This window comes from Diadema antillarum, unplaced genomic scaffold (genome assembly GCF_040938485.1).
Source record: "Diadema antillarum isolate AM-2024a unplaced genomic scaffold, OU_Dant_1.0 seq00000013_RagTag, whole genome shotgun sequence".
Lineage (NCBI taxonomy): Eukaryota > Metazoa > Echinodermata > Echinoidea > Diadematoida > Diadematidae > Diadema > Diadema antillarum.
In genome coordinates this window covers 375,915-389,509 of record NW_027271133.1, presented here as the reverse complement: position 1 = coordinate 389,509, position 13,595 = coordinate 375,915, and the positions used below count along the sequence as shown (strand labels likewise).

The 13,595-nt window shown below is 39.4% G+C and overlaps 1 protein-coding gene across 3 annotated transcripts in view; it reads right to left on the bottom strand.

The window, feature by feature from the left end:
• The window catches only part of LOC139725047 (uncharacterized), a 508,769-nt gene that overhangs the window by 152,894 nt on the left and 342,280 nt on the right, over positions 1 to 13,595 (bottom strand). For all 3 annotated transcript variants that reach the window (XM_071636133.1, XM_071636134.1, XM_071636135.1), the window contains exon 10: positions 1,117 to 1,200. In XM_071636133.1, coding sequence (XP_071492234.1) covers positions 1,117 to 1,200 — 84 coding nt within the window. The remainder of the gene's footprint in view (positions 1 to 1,116; positions 1,201 to 13,595) is intronic.

The following is a 13,595-nucleotide window of genomic DNA, read 5'->3' as shown; positions in this document are numbered from 1 at the left end:
TAGGGATGCCATCTGCAAAGTTTGGTGAAAATTCATAACTGAAATTTCAAGAAGCTGAAAATGTGAAAAATGGCCCCTAATTTGCCATACCACCCCTCCCCCGCACCTTGGAACTTTCATGAATAAAATGGGAAATGTCACACATATTAAAGTATTATAGACACCAATATACTTGCTTGTAGCAGTAATTTATCTCTATCTTTTCTGGTTGTAGAGAAAAAGATTTTTAAAGATTCTTTAATGTGGGGGCTTTTGGGTCCCATGGGGCAGGGGGCACAGTTCCTACTAGAACAAATTGAGATTACATCACCACTGGGAAACTACCTGCCAAGTTTGGTGAAAACTCATCATGATGATTTCAGGAAGAATCTAAAGTGCAGAAGTTTATGCCAGACAGATGACAAATTAATGCAATAGTTCACTTGAACTTTTGGCTCAGGTGAGATAAGAACATCCTTTATAGTGAACTTGGCAATAGATCTGTTGGCCACCAAAAGTCAAGATATGTGGATGTCTACTAAAGCTACTAGTACATGAAAACCATGGGACATCAATACCCAAAATTGGGAGGAGACAGCAAAGGACCACACCAAATGGCGCTGCATGCTTCAGAGGCACCTCAAGGCAGGGAGAGGATACATCTGGCAAAAGAAAAGTGGACCTGGAGAAAAGCATGACCACAGGGAGTCAACCCTACTTCTATCTACACCTGCAAAAGAAGAGGAAGAATGCCACTACCAAATTGGTCTCTTTAGCTACAGCCAATGTTGCTTAGCTTGGGCAGCACCACGGCTTCAGAACACTGACATCATTTTGGGCGCAATACCAATGTTCCTCATTGACTGACAGAGACTGACTTCTGGTACTTGTTTTGTGCACAAAAAAAAAAGTGAAAGAAATAAGTTGATGACATAAGCACCTCTGCAAGATATGCAGGTGTAAACAGTGTGTGGATCCTTGGATTCCAAGCTTTGCAATACATTGTTTGCAGACACACTATTGTGTATTTATTCTTTTATTCATCCAGTCATTCTTTTATTTGTCACAAACTCTACATCAAGGGGAATAGTACTGACATCTAGACCTGCATTCAACAAGGACTGAGCCCAAACTTACCTTCAAATCATCCCCCTTGTTGCTGCTAAGTGCTGGCATGCTGACTGCTCTTCCTGGGGCAACCGAGAAATCTGACGAAATGTTCTTTAATGACACAAAAATAAATAAGACGTTCAAAAACATGACACATAAAAATCTCATCATCACATGAACATTAATCTCTCTCTTATTTCAACCTTTGCTTATAAAAAATAATAGAAATAATTTACCACATCCACTTTATTTTCCAGACTACAATACATAAGTTATAATAATGAATACACCTCCCATCCTGCCTGTACTGAAAGAATGAAAGAAGAAGAAGAAAAAAAAACACTTTGGCACATGTATGACATACCATTTCCAAGCTAAGCCAGAATTGATATCCAAAGATGCATAAATAGTAATGGCGCACTGCATTTGTGGGTATATTGCCTTTGAAAAAAAAGAGGCTTGGATAAACATGTATTGCATTTTGCAAAATATGATCAGAATTTTAGAACATAGCAAAAAAAATATTTTCTGATTTGGAGTGTATGCATCATAGTGGGTGTCCATTAAGTAGAAACTATTTTTCCATGTTTTGAAAATTCTAGTCTCTTTAATCTAATAACAGCAGAAAAAGCTATTTATCTCAGATAAGTTCAAGTGGAGTCAAAAGGGGCCTGAGCTTTCGATCCTAGCAGAATCTTCGTCTGAGGCAAAATGACAAACAAGCAGGGAAAGCAATCACATGTAAGGACTTCACACAACAAGAACAGTCAGGGACAGGCTGGGGTACACAGAACAAAGAAAACAAGGAGAGGGTGGGAGGTCACCGGCAAGGAGCCCAGCAGGTAAAGGGAGGGGATTAGAGCAGGAGGGTGGACAGACAAAAGGGAGAGGAGGGCGGACAGACAAAAGGCAGAGGAGGGTCAGTAATGATCAAGAGGATCAAGGTGGCAACCATTGAAAAGAATGAAATAGTTAGGGCATTTTAGAAAATCTCTGGACCATCTGTGAAACAAGAGACCCGGGGGGGTCTCGCACTCACCTGGAGTATCGCAAGTTCACCTTCCATGCATTCTGGCAGACTCTTACCTGAGAACATTGGAAACTTGTGGTGGGGTAGCTTTGAGAGCTGGGGGCATGGTGTCCATTTGCATATTCCATCACACTGGTAAAAATACCTGCAAGGTACACTGTACTTTCCAGAATGTTAGACTATGCAGTTTTGTAAAAAAAAAAAGACCTAAAGACCTATCACTTATGAATCTAGAGCACAATATTATTATATCGCATTTTGTTTTGTTTGTTTGTTTGTTTTTGTTTTGTTTTGTTTTTTGGTTTTTTTTTTTTTTGGGGGGTGGAATTGAGATTCTACCCCCCTAGGGATGCTACCTGCCAAGTTTGGTGAAAATTCATAAAGGGGCTTCAAGAAAAGATGAAAAAATTACAATTTAGGCCCCACTTTAGGCCCCCTGGGCCCCCCAGGTGGAGCATGGTATCCATTTGATGGGAATGAGATCCTATCCCCCTAGGGATGCTACCTGCCAAGTTTGGTGAAAATTCATAATGACATTTTCAAGGAAAAGATGAAAAATGTACAATTTGGGCCCCATTAGAACCCTCCCCATCCCCCTCCCCTGGGTCCCAAGGGGGGCACCCCTGATTCCACCATGAACAAACTTGAAACTACAGTCATCAATGTACTAACTCATAGTACTAACTTTGCTCTATCACTTCTGGTTCTAGAGAAGAAGATTTTTAAAGATTTCTTAATTTTTTTTTTTTTTTGGGGGGGGGGAGGGGGGGGGTTTGGGCCCCTCTGGAGGCCCCCAGGTGGGGCATGGTGCCCATTTGTTCAAATTGAGATCCTATTACCCTAGGGATGCTACCTGCCAAGTTTGGTGAGAATCGGTAATGGGGTTCTTAAGAAGAAGATGAAAATGCAAAAAGTTTACGCACGACGGATGCCGGACGAAAAGCGATCGCAATAGCTCACTTGAGCCTTTGGCTAAGGTGAGCTAAAAATTGCTTACCAATAGCTTTCTTCACCAGGTGTGTTCATTAAGGTGTCTACTAACACCTCTCAATTAGTTCCAACCCAAATCCTTGTGGAAAATTCTGGGGAGCCAATTAAAGTAGGGCAACCGGAGGGGGGGGGGGGGGGGCAAAAACGGAAAAATATTTTTTTTCCAATATAAGCGTGTGAGATGTCTAACTAGGGGTTTCTGGGGGTGCTGAATCGATTCCAACCATTAGTTTTGAGTAAAAACTACTATCGTAAATAGGCCACGCCTCCTTTTTGCCCCCGCTGAAATACATAAACATTGGTATTTTTATACATATCTCATTGGGTTTATATAGTGGGTTTTTAGGGCGCACTGAAAACATTTGTGTGCGATGGGAAGTAGTTGTTCCCATTTCTCTTAAATCCATTACACCAAATATAATCCTATTACTGCTGTACATACTTATTAAATGTTTTGATTCTCAATAAGTTCGAACCAACATCCTTGTGGAAAAAAAACTGGGGAGCCAGTTACACCTAGGCAACAAAGGGGGGGGGGGGGGTCAAACAATGGGAATTTTTTTTTTAAAAGTATCAGCGTGTGAGATGTCTAATTAGGGGTTTCTGGGGGTGCTGAATGGATTCAAAACATTAGTTTTGTGTAAAAACTACTACCTGACCATTAAAATAGGCCACACCTACTTTTTGCACCCGCCGCATCATGTATTACTGCTATTTTATACATATCTCCGTGGATTTATATAGTGAGTTTTTTACAATGCTGAATTGAGTTTTAACATTGGATTTTAGCTATACCCACTCTAAAAACAGTATGCAAAACACTGCAACATAAGTGTGCAATTGGAAGTAGATGTTCCCACTTCTCTTACTTCCATTATGCCCCATTATAATCCAACAGAAATGTATCTCAATATTAAAACCTTGGTACTTTACCCTACTCTCTGACATCTCCCTCACTGCTCTCATCATCTGTTTGGTTGATGTTCTGGCAAGAGTTACCATGACATTTGCCGCAAGCAAAAATACACTTGACTCCTTGCTTTTTACAACAGCACCTAGGAGTGCTACAGTCCCCCTCACAGTTGCAGGTGACAAACTTCAGAAGATAATCCGGTGCGATGGGGTCTGTTGAAGGGACAGGTGCGTAACCTTGGTCACCGAGCTTCCATCAATACTCCAAGACATCCAATGATGATGGTTCTCCATCCTTACTCCAAGATATCCAATGATGAAGTTTGCAGCATTAGTTAATCTCTGGTTTGGAGATAAGCTCGTAGAGAATGCTGCGCTGCAGCTTCTGTTGTCGGGGGCAGTTTCTCAGGTTTGATGCTCCAAGCAGCGCCCGCTTGCTGAAGATGTCAAATCTCACATCTCCCAAGTCTTTGGGTGGTTTTCCATGGAACATGAGCTTAAACAATTCACAGCCGGCTTTAATGATATCATCTTTCTTGGCTTGTATGTCCAGAAATACATCCATGGCCCTTTCTGCCTTGTCAGTCTCGCAGAGCTTGTTTACCAAAGTTGATTTGCTGAACCCAGAAATCGCTGACACTGTATCGCAGAAGCTGTGCAAGAAGATCAAATACTTCTGGTATCTCTCTGGGAGGGCCTCCCTGATCTTTGCGATATCATAAGATGTTTCTTTGGCTGTTGTGAGGAAGATGGGGTGGTCTGCAGCATGATGAATCAGCAAAACCATGATGTCGGTGTCCTCAGCCCTCACCTCAACAGGAGAATCTTTTGCCTCATCTAGAGCTGCCCGGACTATAGCAGTGTCTGCATCATCATGGCATTGCTGTACACTGATCCCATTTCTACTGAATGTCTCAGCAAGCAGCAGAATGAGCTGGGCCACGTTGCTCTTGTTGTCGAGGAACTTTTCTCTTGGAACAAGGCTTTCGATGTCTGGGCGAATCAGAATGTCGCAGCATGCATTCTTTGTTCATCTCAGGTGATCATGGTCCTTAGTGGAGCTGCCGTATCCATCAAAGACCACAGTGATTTGGAGAAAGCAGGTGGCTCCCCATGGACTTCACAAACTGGAGGTAGCTCTCAGCAATGCCCTTCCAGGTGAGGTTAGCCTCCCACTTGACGTTGTGCAGGAGCCACCCACCATCAATCACCAGACTCTTGCGGGGGGGGGGGGGGGGGGGTTGTTCAACGGGTTCCACAAATGCCTTCAGAAATCTTGCTAGGGCAGCCTTGTCTGGCTTTCGCAACTTCTGGTCTTTGTCAAATAGAGACATTGGTGTTGGCGTCAACTCAAATCGCAGAGCTTCTTTGGTCTTGACTTCATGCTCACTGATGATGATTAGACGGTTGAAGAGCTTGAGTGAGTCAATAACCAGTTTCTTTCCATTGACTTTGGGTCCACTTCTGAGGCTCTCTAATGACTTCACCTTGTGCTTCATTTCCATTGAATCCAGAACTGTTTGTCCATTCATCTTGGCCTGCATGGCTCTGCCAACCTCCTCTGCCTGATCAGCATTGACTGTGTCATCTGGAGTGCTGCTGAATCCTGTTGAAAAGGATACTAGGGTCTTCTTGTCATGGTGTTGCATCAAAGGGGTTGACCTCCTCAAACCATCTGACAAATCTTCCTTTATATTTAGGTGATACGCCCTCGGCATATCACCTCTTGTATCTGTATGAAATCTTCCTTTGTTTTTTATTCTTCTGTATTTCTGCCATATTTTGTGGGCACTATATCTAACCAATGACATTACCAATTAACATTAAATTTTTAGTCAACATATCATATATCAATATCTAATGACATAAAACTTTTCATGATGATAACATATCTAGACGTCATCTAGATGCATTTTGTGATTTTCAAATAATGGCAGATAATTGATTATATCTTCATAAAGTAAATGTCATTTCCATAATCATTTTCGGTAGACATAAAGTTCAAGCGACATGTGATCGTCCTGTACTATGCTAATCACACTGGTCATCATAACCGTCAAAATTTTAAATCCTCAAAACAACTTCCTGACTGGTTTTCTATATGTTTCAAACAATTTTAAGCGTTTCAAAAATTTCCACACATGCACACAAGTCCGCACGTTTTCCCGCTCACAACATGTAAGCAACATGAAAATGCACTTTTTCCGACTGATTTGAAGTTCAGATACATTCGGTGACAATATTCATTGATATCCGTTGATTTCCACCAGTAAGAAAGTAATGTGCCTGCGTCCAAAGTGCAAATATGAAAAGACATGCCTTTGTTTATTTCAACATATAACTCCTCAAAATGAATGGGGACCCCTCTTTTTATTTCATATTCCATAAAGGATATTAGTTGTAAATAACATTGCAAGTATCAATATTTTGATTAAGACAGTATGACATCATTATATCGTCATCTGAAATAAAAAAAGTGGAATTTAATTTTTTCATGTACTGTTTCTGACATTCATATGCACATATCTCCGTAATTTTTACTCAATATCATCCGAAATTCGGATACGTTGTACTTTGGACAATTGTCTTTTGATTTAATGTCATTGTTTTGCAATTTGATGATGTCATCATTTCGAAAATTGTGATTTAATGCAAAGTATCAAAATCAGCTGAGTCTACGTGTTATGTCTGCGGAAGATTATTATTTTTTTCTTATTCTTAATTGACATGACAATCTCCTCAATGTTATATCTCAGATTTTTGAACTTTGTTTCCTCTGAAATTTGAATAGATTGTAGCTGAAATAATAAACTGTGATAAGTATATGTTTCGGTCAGGTCATATGCATGAACATATGAATCAAAGTGAAATTTTCAAGATGGTAGCTGTTTTGTGTACTACATTCCATGTATTGGTGATCTCCATATGTTGTACCTATATCTTGTTTTTTTTTTCTGTAACATTTCCGTGGATGTTCCGTGGTTTCGCATACACGATTTTGAGAGATCGATGCTTGGAGCAGACCTTTTTCATTTTATTTGTTTTTTGTTTGTTTTTCTTTTTGCTCTTTTTAAATAACATTTCATATTCAATACTAACTGTCTGTCAAAAAAATGAGCTTACATTTTAGTCTTAGTTTAAGATATTTCTAATTTTGTTCCTTATTTTGTGGCACTAAAAAACTTGTGTATAAACTTTATTAGAATTCAGTTTACGAAAACAAACCAAATATTGAACGTCGCCTATCGGATTCAATCGTAGCTCCAAAAAGATACTATTTTATTTGAAGTTGTACGCTACGTTAAAGGCATAATTTACTATTTGCAGACGAAACAAAAACCCAGCACTGGTGCTTTAAAATAGTTCTTAATGGGTGTTAGGGAAAAAAACAACCACTGTAAAAATTTGAACTGGTAAAATCGATGTTATTAAGTATTGTTCAATATACAAAATGTGAATAGTTATAATAAAAATGTTTCCAGACTTAACTGTCTACAGTTACGATTTATTGAGAAAAATACAGATATCTCCTTATTTATTCTTTTTTGCTTTATCGTGAAAATATTATATGATAGGATGTTTTATGGTACAACATACCTACACATATGCATTAAATGTAATATCTTTAAAATTTTTTTAATCACTGTTCCCAAAGGTAAACAGGACCTTTAACTTTCACACGTTGAAGGTTTTTGGAAATAATGAATTCAAAATTTTGTTCACAATGTTTACGAGGAAGTTATTATCCTAATTGCACATTTTTTTTTCGACCACTTACAACTGTACCATGGTCCAACCAACCCCTTGCTAGAAATTGCATAGCGCCATCACAGTCATTTGAAAACTGCATTCCTGTCTAGCAATACAATGCATGTTCATGCAGGCACGCTTGCTATACTGACATAGACAATTTTCTTTTCCTTTCATTTAGAAATGTTTGATCTATGTTGTTGTTTTCCTTTTTGCCCTTTTAAAAATAATATATGATCAATGTTTACATTCATTACTAACTATCTTTTCAACAACAAATGATCCCACCTTTTAGCCTTAGTTCAAGATATTTCTAATTTTTGTTTTTTATTTTAACGCATTGCTAAATGTGTGTATAAACTTTATCAGAATTCACTTATTATAAAAACAAGTAAATATTGAATGGTGCCTATCGGATTGGATAGTAGCTCCCAAAAGATAGGATTTTATTTGATGTTGTACACTAGCTTATCTTTCAAACCTTTCAGATTTTTATAAATAAAGAATTCAAAGTTTTGTTAAAAATGTCTATGAAAAAATTATTCTCCTAATTGCACATTTGTTGAACATATACAACTTGTAGCCAGGGTCAAACTGACCCTTGCTAGAAATAAAGCATAGCACCATCATGCAGGCACCATTGTTATCCAGATGTGGACATTTTTTGTTGCTCTTTTCCCTTTTATTTAAAAAGGGAAGACTAACTTTATATGAAAATGCCCTGTATCACAATCTGTAGGCTTATTCCATTTTTTTCCAGAATGTTTCATGTTTTGTGAATTGTTGCAGTTGCAGGGGCTTGCCCCCCTCCCACAGTGTGGACTTTTTTTAATTTGGGGGTTCAAAATCATGCAATCTGGAGCATTCTGTAATTAGATTTTTAGCTTCATAATACATGTATTCATTCGATGATACATGTATATACCTCCAGTAGTACAACACATCTTCGAAACAATCATTTTAAAGAAAGCAAGAGAGAAATGCATGCACATGAAGCCATTTGGATTTTGGAGAAACAGTAACAAACAGTTGCTACATTAAAGTAAATGTAACGTAGATCTAAAATAAAGACAATGTCACTGGGGATGATAGTGATGATACCCAAATGCCACAACTTCAAGTAGCTGATGTCAGTACATAGTCAGATAAAGGGTGCAAACAACGTGGTGAACAGGTGAATAATCCAAAGTCAATCCTGATAAACTTGTGCACATGGCAGTTACAAACGCAATCACGGCGATGTTCAAAAGTAAATTCCCTTTAAAAGATCAGGTGTTCGATCATGCCAGTAAATCCAATACCAATGGGAATGAGAATCCACACAAACTTGCGATGATTACCGGCAGATATGCAGAGCTCTAAATAATTGCACGACTATACAGAAACGCACCACGGAGAACAGCGTTGGCTAGCGGGCCAGGCACGGGCGGAATAGGAGTGGGAATCACGCTCGGTCGTCTACACCTGCCACGCAACACGATCACATCCTCACGTCGTCACACCACAAGATGTCAACCATAAACACACTAGGGAGGTGGTACTAAAACTCACACAAATTGCATGCTCACAAGACCGCGTGAAAACACACTAGTACTAGCAGCTCGGAGGTGGTACTAGTACGCTAGCCCTAATCAGTGCTGCGCTGAAGTAGGCACTACTTTTTGCATGGTTTCTCAATGTCTATGGTAGGCACTAAAACACAAATTAATTCTTCCCCGTTTTCTTTCTATCAATGGAAAAAAAAAAAATCAAAAATCAGAAAAAAAGCGGAAATCTACGGCTCCGCAGAAAATTTTCATGCCTATTGATTGACATTAAAGTCCTCAGTAAGGAGTTATTCAATTTTGTAGCGTTACGGATGGTTGGACAGACGCCGCAGGCGATCCATTAGTCTCCCTGCACCTCAAGTGGGCTCGACAAAAATTGCTCTAAAGTTTTGGCATATACTCTTGCTCTAGAAAACATAACAGATGCTTGCTGATGGAGTTTGTCCTAGGCATTGCTGTACACTTCAAATATTGTTTTCTGACACTTCTTAGGCTTACTTCGTTTCATCGGGTGGTTGCGTTCGGGTCGGGTGGTCGCGATACACGACCTTTCGTAGATTACATGCCCTAATATACGAAGGGTCGGGTGGAGCATTTGAGAATTAGACCCCTATTATTTACGAAGTATCGGGTACAGCTTACCCGAATCTTCGAGAAAAAGCCAGTGCAAATTTACGAACGATCGCGTGTTTTATCTCCGAATACGCGACTGTATTCCTACGTTTTTACTTTCAAAAAATTATCACGAGCGTTTGTATACAAGGCTAGCAGCACATACTTAGTAATGCTCGCTGTGCATAACTATGGCAAAGCGATACGCTCGCGTGCGATAAAGTGATAATGCAGGTTTCAATGGACGACCATTCATATTGTACAGTATGTGCGGCGAAAGTTTTAGTCGTCTCGACTCGTGGATCACAACAATCTGGTCTTTTCTGTTCTATCTGAACATCTTGACAACATTGTTATCGGCATTATCGTGGTTTCTGTCTCCACTCATTTCTTCACTAAGCTGCTGGTGACAGCTAGCTCATACCACCTCCATGGACTTTATTGGGCTGGATCGTGATATCGGTCCCCTCTAGGTGCGTGTGTCTTTACCATGTGCAAAATCTATGGAGGTTGCCAGCAGTCACCGGCTGCACTATGACGAAATACAAATTATGTACACTTGTACGTGTACTGAATGGCGGTGAATGGAGTGGGAACATAAAACCCTTACCGCTGGACTTACCGCTCCTTTCTAGCGGTAAGTCTTCAAATTAGCGGTAAATTTTATAATCCTTGATGCTGATTGGCTGTGACGCCTAATTTTGACGGTAGTTACCATTGAAATTCAATGGTAAGTTTTATGGAACGGGCCACAGGATAAATGTCCTTTATTGTACAAAACCATTATAGTATCGATATGGAGACATTCTTTTAGATCACTGCGAATACTTGTATTGTTTGACTGAAAAGATGGAATTCTTTTCAGATATTGATCAGAATCTGGTTACCGATGCATGAAATTTTGAATCCCTTCAAAATCTGATAAGATTGTGAAACCTTTTTATAATCCCTTTCTGAAATGTTATTCAAAACTGATTAGTTTGTTTAGTTGGTCAGAGTAGACTCACACAGAACTCTGCTTAATTGGTTCAGTTCATGTTCTCTGCTTTACCATGTAATTCTATGTTCTAGCTCAGACTGTGCAAAATGCAAACTTTGGGATTGAATGAGGATAGCTGATTCTGTGTACCGTCGTGATTTTGTTGCAAACATTTTAACATAATTTAGCCATGTCCATATAGGGTTGGACCTACTACTCATCGACCGCCTAATGTTTATTTGCTTGATAAGAATATTTAACACTGAAATTCACGTAAAAAACTTGACCTACGTGATTGAGAAAATCCAGCTCTATCAAATGCCGTTGTTCCCTTTTCGATTCGAAGTTTCAGTGCAAAAATATCGCCGACGAACTAGCGTGGCCTCGTTTCAGCTCCCCGCTGTAAATCTCGTCATTAGGATCGACCGCTGTTTTTGCATTGACAATGCACGCAAACCGAGTTGTATTGAACACCGTGTTGTAGAAAACGTCTACGAAGCTTTTTAGAAACTTCCATAGACATTACATTGTGATGTCATTACGATTCGGTGAAAATATTCATTCGAAATTTTGTCCCTGATTAAAACCATTAATGAACAGTGAATTATCACGTTTTCCCACACCATCCTCATCTACATTCAAAGCCAGTCCATTTTTATGTGCTTTGCGCGCAGAGAAGTGCGTACTAAGCGTGCAGTGCGCCAATTATACGCGGTCGGTTTAAAAGAAGGTGGTCGATATGTAGTAGGGCTACCATACATGTATCTGGTTGCCATAGCGAGCGTACACTGACAACCATGTCTGTAAGTTCCATAGGACCTAAATAGAGGATATTTTCGGAAGTTTAAATACAATGTATTTATATTCTCCATCCTGTAATGTATTTGATTTATTTAGCCATAAAATTATGTTTCTGAGGCTATTTTATACTCTTGTATCTGTTATTGCCATTTTTGTGCTATTTTGTGGCCTGTTTGATGTCTTTTGCTTTGATTTATTCACTGGTTTCGCCATCCCTGATTCACCCGATACTTCGTCACTTGAATGACAGTTTTTTACGTATAGTCGCGTTAAACGATCAGCCTTATGTCAAGGGTTATCTGTATTAAATTGTGATTATTTTACCCATCCTTACCCGACCCTTCGTAGATTAGGGCACCTAATCTACGAAATGTCGGGTAACGCGACCACCCGACGCGAACGCGAACACCCGAAGGAACGAAGTAAGCCCACTTCTTATATTCTCAAAGTCTTTATCAGCAGAATTTGAGACATTTTAATCTAGATACACCCTTCTGCCAAAAGAATTTGGCCAGTGCCATAACAGTATTCACATGGCAGGATGGTGTATCTAAAGATACACTATGCAAATTTCTTCTCTCGGCAGCTTTCCATATTGCAAAATGGTGTATCTATAGATACACTTTTTGCCAAAAGAATCCAGCTAGTGCTGCACTAGTGATAATATGGCAAAATGGTGTATCTCAAAATACACTATACCAATAACTTCCGTCTAATATGGCAAAAAGGTGTATCTTTAGCCTACTGTTGAGTGACAGTGCGTCGTTTGCCTGCATCCATACCATAGCATCGTGTTGTGCAAATCGCTAGCAACAGAGCTACTGCTGCGGTACAATGCTAGTGTACATCACTGGCATGCATGAGTCTGTGGGTGCGGCGAGCACTGAATATGCTACAAGATGTGAGCTGACATGACTGTATATAATGCACGCGAAGTACATAACTCAGTCGCTTGTTGGCAATCATGAGCTGCCAGGAACAGACAGTTCAAACTGGGATAAGTAGGTAGGAAACTAAACACTACACAAAAAATAAGGTTCCCCTAAAACAAATCGCTGTAATTTCTGAATCAGGAACCTTTGAGGAACTCTAAACACAGGGGCAAGTAACTGTACTTCCAAGTTACATATCATGTGGAATTCAGTGTATATCGTCGGGTCATGCTTCAGTGAGCATGCCTTGAAGGCAAAATGGTCACCTTTTGAAGTTCTCCAGCCGTATTTTGTAACTCTGATTCAATGATATTGGAACAAATATAAATTTTCCAGCATAAGAAGGCATGCAACACACAATATATGTGCTTCCTGAGTGATCACGGGGTAAAAATTGCTGAAATGGCAGTTTGGACATGTTTCCCATGGTACAGTTGTCCCAACAGATGGAACTTATGTTTTGGAAAGCTATCAACGACTTTTGCACACAATGTTGGTCAATTCACGGTTGAATGAGCACATTACAAAACAAACAAAAAAGCATATTGAAATTATGCAGTAGGTAGTGCTTTGATTTCGTGCACTTGAATCAACTGAATGACATTTTTTTTTTCATTGTGCTTAAGACAATGTGCATGTACAGTGATCCTGTGGCATTTCACTTCATTGAGCACATGGGGCTGGAAAACCCCTTTACCCTATTAATGGACTAAATTCAGTTCCTGTGTTGTGAAGACTTCAAAATTATTTGTAGAGAATTAGTTTAATTTCATTTTGATAAACATTTCGCTGTGTTATGCTTCAGTAAGCACAAGAAATGTGCGTATCAAAAGAATTTGTAAGGATTTGAAACTGCCACTAGCCAGGTAGTAGGTAGTCCTGGGCCCTGTTTTATCAAGATAAAGTTAGCACTGATTGTGAAATCAATGATAACTTTGATCAACTTAAAGTCG